At 39.7% G+C, this 23,689-nt stretch overlaps 1 protein-coding gene across 1 annotated transcript in view; it reads right to left on the bottom strand.

Moving 5' to 3' along the window:
• Positions 1–2,285: 2,285 nt before the first annotated feature.
• The window catches only part of STX12 (syntaxin 12), a 36,796-nt gene continuing 15,392 nt past the window's right edge, over positions 2,286–23,689 (bottom strand). The window contains exons 2-9 of the mRNA XM_032390191.1: positions 23,478–23,547; positions 21,852–21,951; positions 16,818–16,955; positions 13,010–13,053; positions 10,379–10,484; positions 6,396–6,468; positions 5,600–5,682; positions 2,286–4,286 (exon numbers count right to left, since the gene is read on the bottom strand). Coding sequence (XP_032246082.1) covers positions 4,194–4,286; positions 5,600–5,682; positions 6,396–6,468; positions 10,379–10,484; positions 13,010–13,053; positions 16,818–16,955; positions 21,852–21,951; positions 23,478–23,547 — 707 coding nt within the window. The 3' untranslated portion in view covers positions 2,286–4,193. The remainder of the gene's footprint in view (positions 4,287–5,599; positions 5,683–6,395; positions 6,469–10,378; positions 10,485–13,009; positions 13,054–16,817; positions 16,956–21,851; positions 21,952–23,477; positions 23,548–23,689) is intronic.

The following is a 23,689-nucleotide window of genomic DNA, read 5'->3' on the forward strand; positions in this document are numbered from 1 at the left end:
GTCTCTTCAATAAATGGTGTAGGCAAAACTGGACAGCTACATGCAAAAGAATGAAACTGAACCACTCTTTTAAATTATATACTAACTCAAAGTGGTTAAAGACTTAAATATAAGATCTGACAGGCAGTAAGCTTTTTGACATTGACCCTAGCAATAGTTTTTTGGATCTGTCTCCTCAGGCAAGGACAACAAAAGCAAAAATAAACAAATGGCACTATATCAAACTAAAAAGCTTTTGTTCAGTGAAGGAAACCATCAATAAAATGAAAAGGCAACCTACTGAATGAGAGAAGATATTTGCTAATGATATATCCAATAAGGGGTTAACATCCAAAATACATAAAGAACTCATGTAACTCAATATAAAAAAAAATTGGCACAGGACCTGAGTAGACATTCTTCCAAGAAGACATACAGATGGTCAATAGACACATGAAAAGATACTCATCATCAGGGAAATACAAAGCAAAACCACAATGAGGTATCACCTCTCACCTGTCAGAATGGCTAGTATCAAAAAGACAAGAAATAACAAGTGTTGGCGAGAATGTGTAGAAAAGAGAAATCTTGTACACTGTTGGTGGAATGTAAATTGGTATAGCCTCTATGGAAAACAGTATGGAGGTTCCTTGAAAAATTAAAAATAGAAAAAAATAGAACTAGCACATGATCCAGCAATTCCACTTCTGGATATTTATCTGAAGCAAATGGAAACACTAATTCAAAACGACATATGCACCCCTATGTTCACTGCATATTTACAATAGCCAAGGCATGGAAGTAACCCAAGTGTCCACTGATAGATGGAAGGATAAAGAAAATGGGATTATATATATACATATATATAATGGAATATTTCTCAGCCATAAAAAAGAACAAAATCTTGCTATTTGTGACAACATAGACAGACCTAGAGGGTATTATGCTAGATAAAATAGGTCAGAGAAAGACAAATACCATATGATTTCACTTATATGGAATCTAGAAAACAAAACAAATGAACAAAGAAAACAAAACAGAAACAGACTCATATATACAGGAGACAAACTGCTGGTTACCAGAGTGGGGAGGGGTTGGGGGCAGGCAAAATAGGTGAAGGAGATTAAGAGGTACAAACTCCCAGTTATAGAGTAACTCATGGGGATATAATATACAGCATAGGTAATATTGTCAATAATGTAAAAACTTTGGTGACAGACGGTAACAAGACTTTCGTGGTGACCATTTCACATTGTATATAGATATCAAATCACTATGTTATATACCTGAAACTATAGAATATTGTATGTCAATTACACATCAATTAAAAAGGTGAATGGAGGTGGGTTAGGGTGTTTTACTTTGCACTGATGCAATGGTAATTCCAATTTGATATTGTTGCCCAATGGCATAAGGTAAGACAGTGTGTATCACCACTCCTTAGCAGATGAGACAGGACAAAACCAGCCCTGGGAGCATCAGTCTAGCAGCTACAAGTTCTTGTTCTGGAACATCCCCAGAGGAAGGGCCCAGAATGACATTTCTACTTTACCTTGTATAGTACTATATAGTACTATAGTTTTTTTTTTTTTTTTTTTTTTTTTAAAGATTTTATTTATTTTTTTGACAGAGACAGCGAGAGCAGGAATGCAAGCAGGGGGGAGTGGGAGAGGCAGAAGCAGGCTTCCTGCCGAGCAGGGAACCCGACGCGGGGCTCGATCCCAGGACCCTGGGATCATGACCCGAGCCGAAGGCAGACGCCTAACGACTGAGCCACCCAGGCGCCCCTATAGTACTATAGTTTTAATTCACTTCAGAGAATGGTAGATCTGCTTATTACTTCTAGAACATTCCATAAAGGAAGGAAAAAGGGGAAGAGGAAAGGAAAGGAATACCGAGGCAAACAGAATGTTTATGCTCAGACCAAACCCCTGTGATCCTTATAATCAGAAAATGTTATAGCTAGAAGAGAGCTACTGAGAAAACTTGGGGCCCACAGGTTAAATGACTTATCCAAATACCTATGGCAAGTTAATGGCAGAGCCAAGATTCTTCAGCCTTCTGTGCTCCAGTCTAGTTTTTGACCTCCGAACTAATGGTTCTCAACCATGGTTACACATGAGAATTACCTAGAGCTTTTAAATGCCCAGGCTATACTCCAAACTAATTGAATTAAATCTTGTGGCAGGGGCACTGAGGTATCAGTATTTTTTTAGTTTCTAATGTGAAGCCATGGTTAAGAACCACTGTCCTAGATCATGATGCCCCCTTCCCCCCAAAGACAAACAAATCAGAGATAAGGAGGATTCTGTGAACAGGTTTATTAAGATCATCTAGCAGAACCTCTTGGCAACTACCATAAACTCCAGGCCCTTCGAATTCTAAGCCAAGGTCAGACTGGCTACCCACGACCACTATTACCACCACCACTGGATTACACAGTATTATAGAACACAACTATGATAGCTTCATTTAACCCAAATTGAAATCGTTTTTCACAATCAGGAATTTTTTGGTCTTAAATGTTACAAATGATGTACCCAAGTCCAGCTGATTGTAGAACCAAGGAACGAGCCCTGGAGCTGCTGCTTGGGCCGCCTGTGACACCCCAGTAGCTCCATCCTGTTTTTCAAGGAAAGGGCAGCATCGGCCCTTATTCCACCCCCAAGCCAATCATCACCTGACCTCCAGTCTTCTTGCCAGTCTCAATTTTTCTCAGGACAGCACTTTACCTAATAGCTACCACATGTTAACTCATAAAAACTTACTACAAAAGCTTTTTTAAAATGTTTATTTGTATTAAGGAGTGGAATGGTGCAAGAGTACAAAGAAACTTAGGCATTTGGGCCCTTGTTTCCCTACTATTCACATTAGTTTGGTAAAAAGGAGATTAAGGAACATTAAAGGGAGTGGAAGAAATGAATATAAATATATCCAGGGTAGCCCAGTCCTCTAATTCACTAAAGGATGAACTGAAATTGTTGGCCCAATTCACACTTATGTGAGAGCCTACAGAAATTTTATTCCCTTTAACTGCTCTAGACCTGTGTGAAAAAGGGAAATGGACAACATTTCTATTACAAGACAGCAATCTTTTATTGAAACATTTTTTTTTTTTGTCTAAAACTATGCATGGAGATTAATCTCTTGTTCATAAATTAGGATAAGTCTAACATCACTATTCCAAACCGGCAGTATTTACAAAAATGAACCCTTTCTTTGCTTTATCACCAGGTTCACAGAACTAAATTTTAAACCAACCTCAGTCTAGCTTTTAAAATCTTCCTGCCATCAAATGCCCAGCAGCCCTTATGGGGGAAGGGGCAGCCTTTTGACAGCAATATTCATCATTCACCAGGAATGTAGAACCACAAGTGAACAACAACAAAAAGTTTAAATCATTCCAAACAATTCCTATTTGCTTTCCAAAAGCATGCTTTGTCTAATTCTCCCTTTCTATACAGACAGGGGGAGAGGGACCCCAGAGGGCATAATAATGTTAATTAAATTAATCTCTTAAAAAAGTGAACAAGACAGTTTAGTGTGTGTGCAGATGAACTGCCATGGATGACACTAGCAGGTAATAAAGTAAACTTTAAACCCCGTTAACAGGTACTTTGACAATTGGCCAGCTCAAATAGATACTTTTAATCGGGATCAAATGTGCAATTTTTACTTTCCAGTTAAATATATTGCCAAAATCTTTCAAAGCAGATAGAGAATAGGCTTCTTGGAAATTCAAATTGAAACGTTAAATAATAAAAAGTACCAGCTTATTATATAGTTTCTGACAAATGTGTTGGCTGTCAGAAAGTAATTCTACCTCAGTTGCTAGTAAAAAGGTGAATCTAGTATATACATAAAATGACAATATTACAAGACTGTAGTGTCACCTGTCAAAACAAGAGTATCTAGAATGGAATTTTCAGTAAACACTTGGAGATGAAGGGCAATCAGAATACAAGAGAAAGCAAAATCCACATAAATTAATTCCTAATTTGAGAAATCAATAGAATGTATGCATAAATTGATAAATACTGTCTCCATAGGTCACTAATTCCAAAGGACTAGTTAGTAGTTATTTTCTAACTAAATTATTAAACAGGACATTCTGGTGTATGCTCTCTTCTTGTGATCAGTTTGTTCTGGAAAGACTCCAGTAAGCAGGTGCCCTTGAAAACAGCTCAGCAGAAGGAGGCTCTGAGGCAATCACTTCATTTATAAATTTGCCAGATAATAAATACCAAGATGACAATAATCACGGACAGGACAAGCACCAGGATACAGATCTTCTTGCGAGATTTTTTCTGAGGAGAAAAATATATAAAGAACACACTCATGAGACAAGTAAAAATTTTCATATCTAAGACTCCAAGAGTGTTTCATAAATCTGCCTCCTTGTAATCCCAGCATTAACTCTATCCGTGCACGGATATGCAGAGACCCTCCCAATATCTCAACAGTTATCAGCGCAAGGCAGTAGTGCAAATTCTAATTCCAGATCCCCTAATACATTTCTGCAAAGGGATTGTTTATACCTATGCTGCTAGGCATTATTTGTAATAAAATAAGTTATTTGTGCATGTGTATTTTAATAAAGGTTTTATACCTATTATAAAATTTTTGTTTACTGTAAAAAATACAGACAAGCAGAAAGAAAATAATCATCTACAGATAAAACCACTGACACTCTGATTGTATTTTCTCATGATCTTTTATCTATGCACATTGTTATTTGACAGAATTGGGATCATACTGTATGATGTTTGACGTCTTTCTCACTTAACATTTCAGCACAAAAATGTTATTATAAACTCTTCATAGACATCTCTTTTAACTCCCACATAATATAATATTGAGTGGATGTATATAATTTACTTCATAAGTCCTTTACTGTCTAACACTAACATCATCATTCAGTTTTTAAAAGGAAACACTATTATTAAATACAAATTTCCTTAACATTTCCAGGTAAAATACAACTATCTTAGGAACATGGAAAATGACTGAAATGCTGTTTATTAAAAAGCCATACAGCACCAAACGGAGAGGAAATGAAGAGGACGTCAATCACAGTACCTGCACACTTGAGATAAAGACCCAGGTAAAAGTCACAAAACCAGAGTTTCAGCTAATATGTAAAAAAAATAACACTTCATACAAAGTAGAACGATTAACTCCCATTTATTCATAGAAAAATGATAACCCCCTACTTATTCACAAATAGCAGTTGGAATTGATTTTCTGTCCATCCTCTGTGGCTGCAGTCAACATAAAGTAGCCACAAAGTCCTACTTTGTACCTATTACTATACTAACTGAAACAAATTTTAGCTGTTCAGAATATAAAATTAGCCTTATACCAGATTTAGGTATCATGCCAGCTTCTGGGATTAGCCTTGTAGCTAAGAGCCTTCTGTGTCAGTTTATTCAAGGACTGATGTCTTTTTGTAGATTTCTCCACAGAGGAAAATATTAAAAGTGGACCGCGACTGCAATTACGACCACTGGCCCCCAGCTGAAGCCTAAGCCAAAGCCTGCAGCTGTTCTCAGTGTGTCAGTGAGCTGTGATGGCTCGTGAAGTCTGCAATACAGTGACTTTCTTTGGTATGTGCTCTTACCTGATAGTAAGCAGCTCGCTGTAACTGATCAGTGGCTCTCTCTACATGTACCTCTGAGCTTTCCACATTGGCTTCTATGCTGTCTGCAAATAAACAGAAGGGCAGTGGATGTTTTTACCACAATCAGATGTTTCCAGATTGCAAATCAAACACACTCTTGATGTTGTGGGTCCTGGTTTCACCATTCCACCATTCCAACTATCCAGCCACGGAATCAAAAGTTACTAACTGGGTAAGACGATAGCTCTATTCTTCGGAAATAAACACTGAACTATTTTAGTGGCAAAGGGTTGTGAAGTACGCAACTTACCCACGAATGGTTCAGAAAAAATTATATATACACATGTATATTTAGAGAGAAAGAGAGCAAGTCTAAAGCAAATGGGGGTAGAATGTTAACAAGAGGTAAATCTGGGTAAAGGTTATAAAGGAATTCCTTGTAGTCTTTTTATTTTTGCAACTTTTCTAAACTTGAAATCATTTCCAAATAAAAAACTTTATAAAAAAGGTTACTAATCCCAAAATGGTTTAAGTTTCTGGAGATAAAAGCTGGGAAGCCAACAGCTATTTCCCTAAACAGCCAAAGACTTAACAAGAAGCAATGGCAAGTGAGCTGAGTAATCATGGAGGTCTCACTTTAGTTTCTACATCTGACAATATAAAAAGGGGGCCAAAAAATGAATTTAATAATTTTTAAATGGCATTCGTAATTTCCTAAGACATGTCTTACTGACTTCTTCACACACAAGTACTACTATCAACTCACCTTGAGGTTAAAGGTATCAATGATACATACCAATTAGATCACCTTGATCATGGATCATCATGGCCAAATCTTTAAATATTTGATTGACATCCAAAATATCAGCCTAAGGAACATAAAAAATAATTAACATCAAGCAACATGTTAGACAATTCAATTCCTCTACTTAGCTAAAATTTTGGTGTAAACATAACACATGTGTTTCTAAGGCTTATAAATCATGCTTTCTCCGTAAACTGAAAATGAAAATAAAGTTAATTAATATCTACTAAATGCCTACTATGTGCCAAAAACTATACCAGGTAGGTAATTAAAGCACAGACCCTTGAAGCCTGACTGTCAGCTAGAGAGAACCCAGTCTTGCTGTGTGAAGTTAATCCTCCACAGTCTTGTGGTACCATCTTAGGTTAAGAACCTCTCTGGGATGTCCCCTCTAAAATGTGGACAATGACAGTACCCATCTCCTACTAAAGTGCAGAAGCACTAAATAAGTTGATATATTTAAAGTTCTTGGAACTGTGCAATACGCACTTTGTAAGTGTCAGCTATGATTAATCATTACTTAGTTGGTCCTCATGACAACACAATGAGACACGTATTATCCCCATCGTACAGAAGAGAAAAGTGGGGCTCAGAGAGGTTTGATGACTTGTCCCAAGGTCTCAAAGCTAGCAAGTGGCAGAGCTGAGAATTAAAAGTTCATGATGTTTTCATTATGTTACTATGCCTCTTTGATATTTACATTAATCATTCACTCTATGAAGTCAAGTATCTTTGAGGATAATAAGGCTCAGAGAGGTTATATAACTGTCTAGTCACAAAGCTGGTCAGTAAGGAAACTAGGGATTGCAGCCAGAATCTCTCTAAAGCCCATGCTCTTTTGATTGCAATACACTGCCTCTCAGAACGCTACAATAAAAAACAATGCTTGAAAGCCATGACTTCCGAATCATAACTTGGCAAGACTAGTTCTTACCAGAACATCAAAACTTTAATTACTTGCTAAGAATCTACTGTAGTAGGGACAGTCTGCTAGTTGCTGTGGATACAAAAAGGCTTACTAGCTAACGGAGGTGGGGGGTGGGATGAGCACACAATAAGATAAATAAGAAAAGTCACTATATAGGAAGTGACTACTAAACGGTTATAGGAAGGTGTGTAGAGGAAGGCTTGCAGAAGCAGCAGGACTTGAGTTGTACCTTTTTTTTTTTTAAAGCTTTATTATTTTTTTAAAGATTTTATTTATTTCTTTGACAGAGAGACACACAGCGAGAGAGGAAACACAAGCAGAGGGAGAGGGAGAGAGAGAGGCAGAGGGAGAAGCAGGCTTCCCGCTGAGCAGGGAGCCCAATGCGGGGCTCAATCCCAGGACCCCGGGATCATGACCTGAGCCAAAGGCAGACGCTTAACGACTGAGCTACCCAGGCACCCCTTGAGTTGTACCTTAAAGCAAAAGGGAAGCCATATAAACAAAAAGTTAATTGAGTTAAAGAGCAAATAGCCCAGCTTGGTTATAACATGGGTGTGAAACCGTGATTTATAATAAGAAATATATTTTTAGTCTTCATCCCATTCCTGGATCAGAGCTCCTAAAACCCTTGAAATTTCCTAAGTGGTAAAAGAGAGAAAATTAGCTTTTGTTACTTATAACACATCCCTTTCAACCACACCTGAGCTTAAAGAACAAGCCCCTCAGGATGGGGGCTGGTTGCCAGGGGAACCAACTGTGTTATCAGAGAGCTGGAGGCTGAGTCAACCACCAAGAGCCAATGATTTAATCAATCATGCCTACATAACGAAGCCTCCATAAAAACCCTAAAGGGCAGGACTAAGAGTGCTTCTGGGTTGGTGAACACGGAGGTCTAGGAGAGTGGTGCAGGTGGAGAGGTCATAGAAGCTCCTCACCCCTTCCACATATCTTGCCCTGTATATCTCTTCCATCTGGCTGTTCCTGGGTTGTATCCTTTTATAATAAACCAGTAACCTAGTAAATAAATTGTTTTCCTAAGTTCTGAGCTGCTCTAGCAAATTAATCAAACCCAATGAGGGGGTCATGGGAACCTCCAACTGATAGCCTGTCAGTAAGCACAGGCAACAACCTAGACTTAGTTGGCTTCCCAAGTTGGGGGGAGGGTTGTGGGACTGAGCCCTTAAGCTGTGGGATCTGATGCTAACTCCAGGTACAGTGTCAGCACTGGGTTAAATTGTAAAACACCTAGCTGGTGTCGAAGGATTGCTTGATGTGGAAAAAGCCCACACATTTGGTAGCCAGAAATGTCAGATGCGCAATGTGAGAGTCGAGGAGACACAACTTCTATTTCATTAGAATAGGATATTAGATGTATATTCGATGTAGGAAATGACTGGATATAAAAATCCAGTCCCAGCTAAGGCACTCGGACTTAATGCTGAATGCAGAATTTGTGAAGCGCCTATTATGTTCCTGATGTCTTCTACCTTACATTCCTTTCCTTAGCTCTGTGTTTCACTCGACTCTCTGCTATAACAGTATTTCTAACGTTAGAGAACCAAGTCAATGGTTAGTTGCAGTAGGTGAAAAGAGAAAAGATAGGACATCTTTGAAGGCAATAAAATTATCAAACTTGAGGATGAACTGTGACACTGATGGTCTCTAGGGCAGTGGGTCTCCACCCTGAATGCACATTATAATCACCTGGGAAGTTTGAAAAAAAAAATCTTGTGAATATTTGCCCATTTTTAGCCTAAAAAAAAATAGGAATTTCACATAGTCAAAACTAATAGCTGGTGTGGGAGGGAGAACAGCTGGGCACTTGGGGGAAAAAGTCTTCAAGTGACTCTAAGGTACAGTCAGAGCTCAGAGCCACCGCCACAGATGAAGGTCATGGAGGAGCTCCAAGTTTCTCCTCTCTACAAACCCCCTCCTCCTCATTGCCCACCCCCCCTCCAGGGATGGCAGTCCTCTAGCTGCATGGAGGAGAAAATTACTCAGGTTTAAGAATATACGTGTCATTATGTAAAGTTAAAGTTGGAAAATCAGGTAAGAAAGGCCTCAAGACCTTTCCCTCAACCCCCACCTTAAAAACTGTTCCTGTTCAATGAATCATGGAACACTACATCAAAAACAAATGATGTAATGTATGGTGATTAACATAACATAATAAAAAAAATTTTAAAAAAACAAAAACAAAAACCTGTTCCTGTTTCTTTGCAGTGAAGTCATATCTACAACTTGGGATTGGACTATGGGATGCACAAAAATTAAGCAAACTTTTTGGCCTGCCTTTATTCTGAGCTATTCAGACTAAACAAAGGGGCTCTCTTTCTCTTTTTTTAAGATTTTATTTATTTGAAAGAGAGTGAGAGCACGAAAAGGGGGGTGGAGTGGGGACAGAGGGCAGAGGGAGAAGCAGACTCCCCGCTGACCAGGGAGCCTGACACAGGGCTCGATCCCAGGACCCCAGGATGATTACCTGATCTGAAGGCAGACGTTTAACCAACTAAGCCACCCAGGTGCCCCAAAAGGGCTCTCTCCAAAGAGGTCTGGGGGCGAAGTCTTTTTTTTTTTTTTTTAAGATTTTATTTATTTATCTGAGAGAGAGAGAGCATGAGCGCAGGGGAGGGGCAGAGAGAGAGGGAGAAGCAGGCTCCCTGCTGAGCAGGGAGCCTGATGCGGCTCAATCCCAGGACCCTGGGATCATGACCTGAACCAAAGCCAGATGCTTAACCGCCTGAGCCACCCAGGTACCCTGGTTTGGGGCAAAGTCTTAATGAGCAATAAAATATTTGTTTGCCTTGCTCTGTTCTTCATGCATATTCTCCCACAGACCATGTAAGATATGGTATTTGAGTCTTCCTGGGCACCACGACCAGTACCACCATAAGAGTAGTTCAAATTCACCATGATTACATTGAGACATAATACGCAAATCACATTAGGACTCATTTCATGCTTTTTCATAACCGCCGAGAGAAAATCCAGGTGGATTAGAGTGCAGATACATGGAGTCAAACAAAAAACACGACCTGGCTCTTACCTCCAGCTGCCGAATTGCTGTTTCTCTCTCTTTAATAAGTTCCAGATCCTGTTCGGTGATGGCCACCTCATCCTCCTGGCTCTGCATCTGGTTCCACTCCTCATGGCTGCAAGGCAACAAGCACACTAGCTGATTCCCCCTCCCTAAGGTGTGCATGAGACACTCACAACATTACTACCAGCGGAGCCTAGCCAAGGACATGACCGGGCTCCAACGCCTCCGGGATCGATAACAAAGTCCTTGAGGGCCACATTCTTCATATCTGGAGGCAAAGAGCTGATATTACCAAGAAAACAAAGTCTCAGCTTCCCTGGGCAAAACTGAGATGAAACAGGATTATGAGGGATGGGACTCCTTGCTGTTTTCCAGTTAGGGGTGCACCTACAATCTTGCTAGGGCTTGCTAGACAAGGAAAGCAGACAGAGACTTGAAGTCAGTGAAGCACACTGGCCCATCCTCTTCTAGAGCACTCTCAGAATATAAGCTGTGTTGGTCTCTTGGGTACTAAATGGGTGGAGGAGAGCAGGCTAAGTGACCTGTCAATGCTTCTCCAATTAGTCTAACAGAATCACATCTTCTGGTTTTCAGAACATTCCTTGAGATTATACTTTGGGTTTAAATGCCTCTTTTTTAAAAAATATTTTTTAAGGTTTTTTATTTATTCATTTGAGAGAGAAAGTGAGACCACGAGAAGGGGGTGGGTTAGAGGGAGAGAGAGAAGCAGACTTCCCACTGAGCAGGGAGCCCAACATGGGGCTCGATCCCAGGACCCCGGGATCACGACCTGAGCCAAAGGCAGACACCTAACCACCTGAGCCACCCAGGAGCCAGTGGGTTAAATGCCTCTTAAGAGAAAACTAAAATAAAAAGCTAGTGAAATGTTATAACTCTTCTTTTCAGGTACCATATTTAGAAGAAAGGCATACTATCAAAAGGAATGAGATCTTGCCATTTGCAACGACGTGGATGGAACTGGAGGGTATTATGCTGAGCGAAATAAGTCAAACAGAGAAAGACATGTATCATATGACCTCACTGATATGAGGAATTCTTAATCTCAGGAAACAAACTGAGGGCTGCTGGAGTGGGGGGTGGGGTGGGAGGGATGGGGTGACTGGGTGATGGACACTGGGGAGGGTATGTGTTCTGGTAAGCGCTGTGAATTGTGCAAGACTGTTGAATCTCAGATCTGTACCTCTGAAACAAATAATGCAATATATGTTAAGAAAGAAAAAAAGAAGAAGAAGAATGTGGCAGGAGGGGAAGAACGAAGGGGGGGAAATCGGAGGGGGAGAAGAACCATGAGAGACGATGGACTCTGAAAAACAAACTGAGGGTTCTAGAGGGGAGGGGGGTGGGAGGATGGGTTAGCCTGGTGATGGGTATTGAGGAGGGCACGTTCTGCATGGAGCACTGGGTGTTATGCACAAACAATGAATCATGGAACACTATATCTAAAACTAATGATGTAATGTATGGGGATTAACATAACAATAAAAAAAATTAAAAAAAAAAGAAGAAAGGCATACTACATATGATGCTAGACATAAAACACTCCGAAAATTCCAACAGTATGCATAAATCAGACATCATCTCCACAGTATTTAGTTTCCTCCCCACACTGGAGATATAAAAAGGAGTAAGACAGAGCCCACGAGGCACCCCTCTGAGGCGCTCACAGTGTAGTGGGAAGAGAGAGATTCATACCTATGATAGAGCACTTTAAGTTCTAAATTAATAACACCAACACATTTTTTTTTTAAGATTTTTACTTATTTATTTGACAAAGAGAGACACATCAAGAGAGGGAACACAAGCAGGGGGAGTGGGGGAGGGAGAAGCAGGCTTCCTGCACAGCAGGGAGCCCGAAGCAGGGCTCGATCCCAGGACCCTGGGATCATGACCGGAGCTGAAGGGAGACACCTAATGACTGAGCCACCCAGGCGCCCCACCAACACATTTCTATGGAATTAGTTAATTCAGTCTGGAGAAATTAAGAAAGAAGATGTCTTTCAGATGCAAACTGTTTGCTTTTTCTTGTACTACTCCTAAAAGAATGAGTTGCCTCCATTTTACAGATGGGTAAACGGAGACCCAAGAACTTTGAAAAAATTACATCTGAATTAGAGGTAACATCCTAATCTGTAGATTCATGGGTTCGTACTTATTCCTAGCGAGCCAGGCTCTCTCCCCAACACAAACACATCAGAGATTTCTCTGGCTCTTTTATTCACCTTCAAATTGTTTCTTCCCTAATTCAAAGATCTTGGAAAAGCCCAAGGTTTTGACTTTTTTATTTTATTTGGTGGATTATAAGTCACCCACCCCAGGTCTTCCTTTATTTTTCCTTCTTCTCCACATTGATTTTTAAAATTAGAAGCAAAGGGACGCCTGGGTGGCTCAGTCGGTTAAGCATCTGCCTTCAGCTCAGGTCATGATCTCAGGGTCCTGGGATCGAGTGCTGCATCGGGCTCCCTGCTCAGTGGGGAGCCTGCTTCTCCCTCTGCCTTCTGCACCCCCTGCTTGTACTCTCTCTGACAAATAAATAAAATCTTAAAAGAAAAAAAATTAGAAGCAGGAAGTATAGAATCCATCTCAACTAGCCAGCAGGTTGTACGGATAATTCCTTACCCATCAAATGAGACGAGCTGCTCCTCTCTTTGCCTCTCCTCCGCCTAGAAAGCAGATGGCATTATTGCTGCTGTTATCCAGAAACATGTCACAGACAGACACACAAAACAATGGCTTCCTTTCGCTACAGTATAAAGCAACATCCCTTGGCTCCAACAGGATCTGTAAGATGACACAGGGCTCTGGCAATCTGTCTCAACTAGAAAATGGGTGTGAAGTAGTTGAAAGCAAATCTGGGCTCAGAATGGTAACCTTACTAAATAGGATGGAGGGAACACGGGTTGGAGAGAGGAGTAAACAATAGGGAGGCAGAATAAGGGAAAGAGTTGAAACTTGCAGGGAAACAAATTTTCAGAGCATGTAAAGATTTAAAAAAATGGACATTTATGGCATATCAGGCACTAAAGTGGCAGACTCATTTCAAAGATCAGTCTAATGCATGTATTAAAAAAAGTTCAGAAAAAATGTTAAAAGAGCAATCTATTCCCATTAAAAAAGAAGTCGTTCCCTTTTTCTAATAGCAGTAATTAAAAGAACAAGGAAAATGAAGAAAATTTCAAAATTCTACCCACCCAGAGGAACACTGTGAGGTTTTTCTGTTTTTGTTTTACTTTTTCCCCAAATCAAGAAACAAAACAGTTAGTGCCCTCAAGCCTACCTCTATGCCCTTCTCCAATTACAACGCCCCCTCCCTCGCCCTTAAAGTAACCACTATCCTGACTTTACAATGATCATTTTCTTGTATTTTCAATACAGTGATATGTATCCTTATTTAATATCATTTTACCTGCTTCTGAATTTCACATGAATGGAATTATACTGTTTGTATTCTTCCATGCTTTGATTGGATCTTGCCAGATTGTGCCAGATCCATCCCTGATGCTGAATGTAGCTGTGGTTCATTTATTTTCTTCGCTGTATGATACTACAGTATGTGAATATACCATAATGCATTTACCTATTCTACTACTGATGGACATTCAGATGTGTCCAACTTTTGACTACTACAAATAATGCTGCTATAAACACTTATACATACATCCTGACATAAACATTTACAGTTTTCTCTAATATATATCAATAGATGCCATTCATACAAATAAAAGCTCATTGGGGTCCCTAATAATTTTTAAGTGTTAACAGGGTCCTGAGATCAGAAAGTCTGAGAAACTACTGTTCTATTGGGTTGTATCTTTTTCATACTGACTCATGGGAATTCTTTATATGTTCTATATATATTCTGGTTACTAGTTCCTTGTCAATTATACATATAGCAGTATCTTCTCCCTGTTTGCAGTCTGTCTTTTCACGTATTTACCACTTTCTTTGCTCTTCATTCTGTTCTGCTTTTCAGACTTCCCATATGGGATCACCTTCCTTCTGCCTGAAGTTCATTTTCTGGAATATTCTTAAGTAAGGTGTCCTGAGAACAAACTCACTTTTGACTGAAAATGTCTTTATTTTTTTTTTTTTAAAGATTTTATTTATTTATTTGAGACAGAGAGAATGAGAGAGAGAGCGCACATGAGAGGGGGGAGGGTCAGAGGGAGAAGCAGGCTCCCTGCCGAGCAGGGAGCCCGATGCGGGACTCGATCCTGGGACTCCAGGATCATGACCTGAGCCGAAGGCAGTCGCTTAACCAACTGAGCCACCCAGGCGCCCCTGAAAATGTCTTTAATTCTCATTCTGTATATCTTCTTTCACTGGGTTTAGATTCCTAGGTAGGCAGTTACTGTCCTTTAGAACATTAAAGATAGCCCTCAACTAGCTTCCACTGTTGCTGTTGAGAAGTCAACTGCCAATCCAACTATTGCCTCTCTGAAGGTATTCTATTGTTTCCCTGGCTATTTTTATGATTTTCTCTTTGTCTTTGGTGTTCTGAAGTTTCTCTCTGATGTATTTAGATGAGAGTCTTTTATTTATTCTTTTTGGGATTTGTTGGGCTTCTTGAAACTGCAGATTAGTGTCTCTCATAAGTTCTAAAACATTACCAGCCATTATCTCTTCAAATATCACCTCTGTTCTATGTTTGCTCCACTCTTATTCTGAAACTCCAATTAAAACTAGGTCACATCCTTTCTCTTTATTCTCCATTTCTCATAGTCTTTCTTCCTATTTAACTTCTTAACCCCCGTCCTACATACTGATACATAATATCATGAGATAGATAATATCTTCTATTTTCTAGTTAAATCATCTATCCATTAAGTTTTTAGTTTCCATATTATATTTTTCAATTCTAGAAAGTATTTTGACCCTTTTCCAAAGTTTTTTGTAGTTTCCTGCTTCCTGCAGATGTTTTCAAGATTTTCTTTAAATACAATAAGGACAGGGGCGCCTGGGTGGCTCAGTCGTTAAGCGTCTGCCTTCAACTCAGGTCATGATCCCCGAGTCCTGGGATCGAGCCCCGCATCGGGCTCCCTGCTCGGCGGGAAGCCTGCTTCTCCCTCTCTCACTCCCCCTGCTTGTGTTCCCCCTCTCACTGTGTCTCTCTCTGTCAAATAAATAAAATCTTTCAAAAAATAAATAAATAAATAAATAAATAAATAAATAAATACAATAAGGACAGTTGTCATATAATTCTAATACATGAAGTCTCTGTAGGTCCATTTTACCTCATTGTTGTTTCTATTAGTTCTTGTTTAGAGTTATTTGTTTCTTTGTGTACTTGGGTATTTTTAACCCTGTGCTGCTCACAACACTTCAAAAATTGTTTGAGGGTATTCTTTCAGGGCTAGGATAAAGGTGTCTAACCAGAAAGGATTTGTATTTGCTTCTGCCTGGTACCTAGGTACTCTACCAGTCCAGAACTACTTGAAGCTTGAGGCTTTCTGATCATTCATGTACTATGAATTTGGGCAGTAAATTTGCCTCAAGGTTCCTCTGTGGTACAAGTTATTGCCTGGATTTCCCCTCTCTCCTGCTGTCCTCCACCGCTTGCTCAGTTCAGTGCTAATGCAATCTTTTTGTAGGAAAGAAGGGCTTACTTCTGGTTTACCCATATCTGAAGGATACAGCCTTTTGGGGTCCAGTTTAATTGGAGGAGCACCTTCTTTTAGATTTTCCACCTTGTCTGGACTCTGAGCTTTTCTTCCTCCTCATGCCACATAGACATCAAAACTAAAGTTCAAGTTTGCCCTCAGTAAATGTACTCCATGCAAAAGCAGTTTCAGTGCTTAGCCTACCTCTCTGTGGGTTCTCATCTTCTCTTAGATTTTGACCTTAATATTTTCATGGCCATTTTATACTTTTGAGAAGTTAGGTTGTTAAAATTTAGTATTTGTTAATTTGTTTCACAGAGAGGTCTAGTGAAAATAACCTAGCCCTGCTATATTCTAGGATATAGATTCATTGTTTCTTTTCTTAAGTTTTTAATGTAAGACAAATAAAATTTAAAAAAAATCACACACAACTCTGTCACTTTTTCAAATCTTTGTGCATATTCCTTTCTAGTGTTAGACCATAGGCATACATATTTTTTTAATTTACTTCTATTAAAAAAAATTTTTTTTTAAGTAGGCTGCTCACCCAACATGGGGCTTGAACTCACGACCCTGAGAGTGAGAATCACATGCTCTACCAATTGAGCCAGCCAGGCGCCCTGCATACGTATTTTTTATAAGGATTGTACCAATCTGGCATTTTCACAACAGCTAATGTCTATGTGTATTATTATTGAGGGGGAGCAGGTAACAAACAAAAGCTAATGGTCAAAATGGTCAGAGTTAGGAGGGGGAAAAAAACCCAACAATGTGGGAAAGAACATCCTGCAATCGCAAGGGTCTTCTTCTTTTGGGAATAAACTCACCGAGAGACGAGATCCAGCTCTTGCTCTGGCAATGCTCTCCTTTTCCTTTTCAGATACCCTTCTCTGAACAGCCTGGAAGTTGTTTAAGGCTGCAGAGAAGTCATTCATGAGGCGTTCTTTCTGAAGTTTTTGCTGGCGCTAAGGAAATAAACAAGGACTTGAAATTTCATATTAACCCTAAATAATCTGGTTTTAATTCCCATTAAAAGCAAAATTACTCCTTCTAAAGATTTCCAACCAGGAAAATTACTATAAAACAGGCTCTTCCTTAAATTAATAAATTTGTTCTTTGCTAACTCAAATCCCTCATTAATGCCACAGACCAAGTCTGAATTCTCCTTCTTTCATTCTGACAAACCTGGGAACTGTGTGTCATTTACCTTGTAAGGTAATCTCAGAGGGAAATACAATTGAGAATTTTGGTTCCCTGGAGAATCTAAAAGCAGAATAAATAACTTTAGGCTCAGATTGAACCCCAAAAGAGATTGTTCTATGTTAAAATGTTAAAAATATTCATCTACACTGAGTTCAGAGCTTCCCTGAAAACTACAGAATCATTTTCCTTCATACTGTAGTGAAGTTTAAAACCTTGGAGAACCTGAAAACTATTACAGGCTATCTTTACTAAGCTTACTGATTCTATGTCTCAAAAAAAACACATACTGAGAGAATCTGTTATGGGCTGAGAACACAGAAGTAAAAACTCATCCCTGACCTCAAACAGCTTACCAACTACTTATAGATAAGGGATATAGACACACAAGTTACAAATCAATATAAATAATTGCTATATCCAATTAGTACTACAGGAGTTTGGAGACAGGTATAATCATTAAGAACTCAAGTGGCCAAAAAGGCCTAGAGAAAGTGGATACTGAAGGAAGAGAAAGGTCTGAATAAGCAGATGGAAGAAGTAAGGCAATTCCAAGTAAGAAAACAGTGTGAGCAAAGGCATGGCAGTAAAAATTTGAAGAGGATCTATAAGGAGATAGTTTGACTGGAACCTAAGTTTTTTTTCATGAGAATAGCTAAAAGAACTGGAAAGACAGAGAAGGGGCTGACCAGAGCAAGTTTTAAATGCCAAGCTAATGAGTTTGGGATTCAATCCCTAAAGAACAAAGAGCAACAAAGATTTCTGAGCAGGAAACATGATGGGTACAAAATGATAATTTAGAAAAAGTAGTCTGTGATGGTGTACAGGGTAGGATGGAAAAAAGAAACATGTCAAAAAGACTATTGCAATATTCTAGGTTAAAGGTTAGGAGGACATTGTATTCGTAAAGGGAACACAAAAGACATGAATTTAAGAAACATTATGACTTAATGACTGACTATGGGGCTACAAGGGAGCTAAAGTCAAGAATGACTCAAATTATCACACCTGGGAGAATTATGGTAATACTGAAAGCAAATTTATTTTATTTTTTTTTAAAAAGATTTTATTTATTTGAGAGAGAGAGAGAGTGAGCACATGAGCAGGGTGGAGGGGCAGAGGGAGAGGGAGAAGCAGGCTCCCCGCTGAGCAGGGAGCCCAATGCGGGACTCGATCCCAGGACCCTGGGATCATGACCTGAGCCAAAGGCAGATGCTTACCCAACTGAGCCACCCAGGCACCCTGAAAGCAAATTTAGATGAGGAACTTTTTTCCCTTTTTCTGGGATTTTTTATTTTCACACAAACATTGTAACAATAAGAGGGAAAAACCATCATTCTCTAATCTCACAATCCAAAAACACTACCTTGTTTTGTTTTTTTTTTTTTTTGAGTAGGCTCCATGCTCAATGTGGGGCTTGAACTCACAACCTTGAGATCAAGAGTTGTATGCTCCACCAACTAAGCCAGCGAGGTGCCCCACAAAAATACTATCTTTAAGTATATCATAAACATTTTCCATGTTATCATACTCTTCACAATTATGGTCTTTGTTACATAATATTCTATCAAGTTGATCTAGTAAAATTTATGTAAACATTCCTTCTAGATTCTTCCCAGGTTTTAACTATTATAAATAAAGCTAATGTGAGCCCCACTGTAATTGCTAATATTAATACAGTGCTTACTATGTACCAGTACGGTTATAAGTACTTTAACATAATACTTTAATCTATACAACAACCTATAAGTTAGGTACTATTATAGTCCCTATTTTACAGATCAGAAAACCAAGGCACAAAGAAATTAAGTAATTTGCCTAGGATCACACTGTCAGTAAGTGGAAGGGGTAGAATTTTTTTTTTTTTTTTTTTTTTTTTTTATTTGACAGAGAGAGACACAGCGAGAGAGGGAACACAAGCAGGGGGGAGTGGAAGAGGGAAAGCAGGCTCCCCACTGAGCAGGAGCCCGATGCGGGGCTCGATCCCAGGACCCCGGGATCATGACCTGAGCCGAAGGCAGACGCCCAACGACTGAGCCACCCAGGTGCCTGAATTTTTTTTTTTTAAGATTTTATTTATTTATTTGACAGAGAGAGGCATAGTGAGAGCAGGAACACAAGCAGGGGGAGTGGGAGAGGGAGAAGCAGGCCTCCTGCCAAGCAGGGAGCCCAATGCAGGGCTTGATCCCAGGACCCTGGGATCATGACCTGAGCCGAAGGCAGATGCTTAACGACTGAGCCACCCAGGCGCCCCGGAAGGGGTAGAATTTAAATACAGGAAATCCACTTCCAGACTACAGTTTTTTTTTCTTCCAACCTTTTTGCCTTAGGACAAATTTGCATGAGTGGGAATATTAGGTCAAAAGGCACGAACTTTTTTTATGACAATCAGTATTATCAATCAGCTTAGTTAAGGGATTTGGGTGAAATGGGAGGAATTCAGTATAAGACAACACATTAAATTTTAGATGAAGGCAGTATATTCAAGAGGAGATATTAGAGTAGGAATTGGCAATATGGGCCTAGTCCTTAGAGGTTAAGGGCTAGAGCCAGGAAAAGATCTGGGGGTCATGTTCATAAAGGTGCCAGGGAACTCATAAAAATAGATAAGCCTCCTGAGGGAGAAAGCAGAGACTAAGAAAATGAGAGGTCAATGGCAGAGCCTTGGGACATGCCTACTTCGAGGAAGACAGAGAGTCAGAGAAGGAGGCTGAAACTCCACCTGGGGAAAGAGAAAAGAGGCCAGCAAAGGATACCAGAGTCGGGAGACACACTGAAAGGGGATCATGGAAAGAAGAAAACCGTTTCAGTAGAGATGGGATGGGCTGTTTCAAATCAGACAGAAAAGTGAATAAAAGCTCAAAAAAGCCCACTAGATTTGGCAATGAGAAGATCACTGATGATAGCACATGAATATGAAAAAAGACTGAAAGGAGGATATACGGTCTGATATACAGGACAGGAGCAAAAAGATGGTGGTAAGCTAAGATTGATTAGATAAAGAAAGAATCGAAAGGGCAAACGGTATTCAGCACAACAGGGGAAAGAATCAAGGAATTATGTGTAGATCTATTTCGTGTTCTTAATGATCCAAGGTAATGGAAGGGAACAATAGCATGGATGATCCAAAAATAACTTCTTTTTGATTTTGGAATACATTAAATCCTCTCTCTCTCTCTTTTGGTAGCAGATTTAACTTTCTATTTATTTTTGCTTAGGCTATTAACTCTTAAGTACTTTCAACATTCTGTTTTCATCAAGATCCTTAGACTCTCTCTTTATTACTAAAGCCATCCACAAGCATGTATTCCCTAAGTGCCCAGCTGGGAGGAGGGAAGGGGTGATTTTTATTGGAGATACTGGATGGCAAGGGGAACTGGTCTCTAAGTGAAATATCAGCATGAATAACAACAGCATACCTATGGGCGACCAAAGGTGATTACATTAAGATTACTTTTTATCAGAGCTGCTTTGTAGCACAATGACAAAGCATCTAGTCTTGGCTCCTCTCTTTTGTGCAAGGGGGCGCCAGAACTCCAAAGACTAAACATCTGCTTCATTAAACAGTTTTGCCAGGTATGGGTTAAGCTAACATTTTCAAACTTTTTTTGATGGAGACATGCAGAAATAATGTGACATCTTGACCTAGTTCCATATATACACATATGTATGAAATGAAAGCTTCCTGTAATAATAGTTCCCTTTACTACATGGTATACATTCTGATATTCCTACTCTATTTTTTAAATGATGATTACGGCACACTAAAATTATTTCATGTTACAACTAGGCACAACTCACAGAATGAAAAACAACCTAGAACAGGGAAGTTGTAGGCTTTGTCTTTATAGCCATCAGAGAATAGGACATCATCAGAAAAAAATCAATAATAAAAAGCAAAATAAGTGCTCCCAGAAATGGTAGAGAAGCTAAAAGAAAAACGGAATCACAGTAGGCTAAGGTAGATGGAGAAGGTTTTTTTTTTTTTCCTGGAAGAGAGAGGATTTGAGGTAGACCATGAATGACAAGTAAAACAGGTCAAGCCACAATAAAGGAGGAGGCACACTGACTTCAGGAATGTGTGAAGAAAAGGCCCAGCACATCAAGGGAACAATGAACTCCAGTTAAAAATTGTGTGTTTTTAAAGGATCTCAATGACCACTGAATAAAATAACTTGAAAAGAGAAATCCTTTCCCCTGGGCATTTCTTCAACCTGAAACCTATGAATAACTCATGATGGGACATGAAAGTGACTGCAAAATAGAAAGCAAAAACATTTGATTAAAATTTATAGAAACTGACTACAAAACAAACTAGGACCAAGCCTGCAAACATAAAGCTGCTGGCCAAAACCCAGAGATGCAAACATTGAGAATGTTTACCAGTTAAGCTCATTTTATCAATATGTTAGTATGTTATTATTAATAATAGCAGCAGATACTGATTACTACTAAATGCCGAGCACTTTGCAAGACCCGGTGCATACATTCTTTCTACTGTCACAACAGTCACATAACCCCATTTTACAGATAAAGAAAGTGAGGGTCAGAGAAGGTCTACCTAGCACCAAAGGCCAAGTTATTTTTGTTTCACACACTGCCTTCCCATTAAAACAAAGTCCTTTCCTATTAAACAAACACACACACCAGAAAATACCAACCTGTTCTGAAGCAGATAAGGGAAGAGGCAAGGACCCTAATTCCTTCAGTAATTCATTTGTTTCCTTGGCGAGCTGATTTGTAGAGTGCTGTAACTGTTGCCTAAGAGAGAAAAGACACGTTTCAGGATATTCCCACTCCTCGAGAGCTGTTATAGTTAGTACAGTTAGTTCTCAGAGTGCCCCAGTGCAGGGAATGAAAGGGGTACTTGAAGGAATGGGTTCCCAGAGGCCCAGGTTCACACACACACAAAAAAAAAATCCAGAAATACGACTCAGTCAAACCCACCGCAAGGCATCTTCATGTTACTCAGTAGAAAGAACCTACCTCAGTGAAACCTGCTGATCAGGTATTTTAACTCTTTGGGGAGAAAAGAAATGCCTATCAGCAGTTCTGATAGAAATATAAGAGCAACTGCCCCCCACATCTAAACCTAATAGTTTGAACACACCAAGGTCTCACAAAACTCTCCCATCCACTGCCCAGCAGTTCTGCCTAGCTGCTGTCTGTCACAGGCCACTGACTAGAGACGGAATTCAGACACTGGGGGTTGGATGAAATGTGCATTAAAAGCACAGCTTCTACCCTAGGGAACAACTTCCAAAGAGCTACTCCCACGTTCTTGCTTAAAGCTGGCACTTTTTCAGCTTTAATCTTGGCTCCCTATCGTCCTTCATGCTTGACTTTCTGGCTCTTCCCTCCAAAACAAAGAAGCCCTGTACTGCATAAAAACATATAAGGAGTATAAGGGGAAGAATATTAAAGAGGGAAGAATATGCATTCTATTAAGTGGGATTGGAAAGTAGTGGAAACATAAAAAGAGCCCCTTTTAGTCACGGTTTCCTCTACTCTGCGGCTATTTCTACAAAGGTTTTGAGGGAGGACAGAGAAACCATACTACTTAATCGTTACTATTTTTTCACTGCAAAGGGGCCTCCCAGAGAAAAAACGAGGGAGTCAAAAACAAGAGGCAGTCAAACAGGAGCCTGGACCTCCCAGACGTTACTAACACACCCAAAGATTTTTCACATCTCCCTGGAAAAAGTTCAAAGTAGTAAGTCATTCTCTCACTTCACACTGTCTAGGACAGGAAACAAAGAATATCATTCAGTATATTTTAAAGATGAAGAATAGAACTTCTAAAAGCAGAAATGGGGTCAAAAAGGATGTAATAAAAAGAATCACGAGTTCCTACTACCAGTCCATTCTCCTCTCCCTCAGACGCCCCTCAGATCATTGTGAATACATTTTTCTAATATTTACAGTTGGAAATCCCACCAGACTAGAGGAGCTCTGCAGATCATCAGGAGTCCTGTGCCAACAGGAGGCTCATTTAGGCAGAATACAGTTTAACAGTGGTAAAAGTTCCCTTCCCTACTTCCTCAAAGTATTCTGCTAAACAGCCCAAGGGGAAGAAAGAATCCGAGTTTGAGGATTTTGAAAGGAGCAGAGATCACAACCCATGAATATATTTTGTTGCCCCTCTTCCAAATCCAGCTATTACTTCATGTCCCACTGCCTGTCATTCTGAGTCCATAGGCCAGAAACCTAAGCTGCCACGCAGCAAGGACAGTGGATGTGTCCTCAAAGGGCCCTCACAGAACCCAACACATTAGGAAGCTACTCACAGATTTTCCTGTAGCTTGCTTGAGTCCTGCTTAGTTCCTAGTTGGCTCATCAAATTCTTTATCTGAGCAGCTGGGGAGACGGGGGGAAAAGATTTATTTAAAAGAAAAATACATTCATCATGAGCAACCTACTTCTCAAATCACTAGTCTCTCTCCACATCCTGAATAAGTTCATGCAACTAACAGAAAGCATGTTATGATAAAAAATTTGG

Source organism: Phoca vitulina, unplaced genomic scaffold (assembly GCF_004348235.1).
Source record: "Phoca vitulina isolate PV1807 unplaced genomic scaffold, GSC_HSeal_1.0 scaffold2, whole genome shotgun sequence".
Taxonomy (NCBI): Eukaryota; Metazoa; Chordata; class Mammalia; order Carnivora; family Phocidae; genus Phoca; species Phoca vitulina.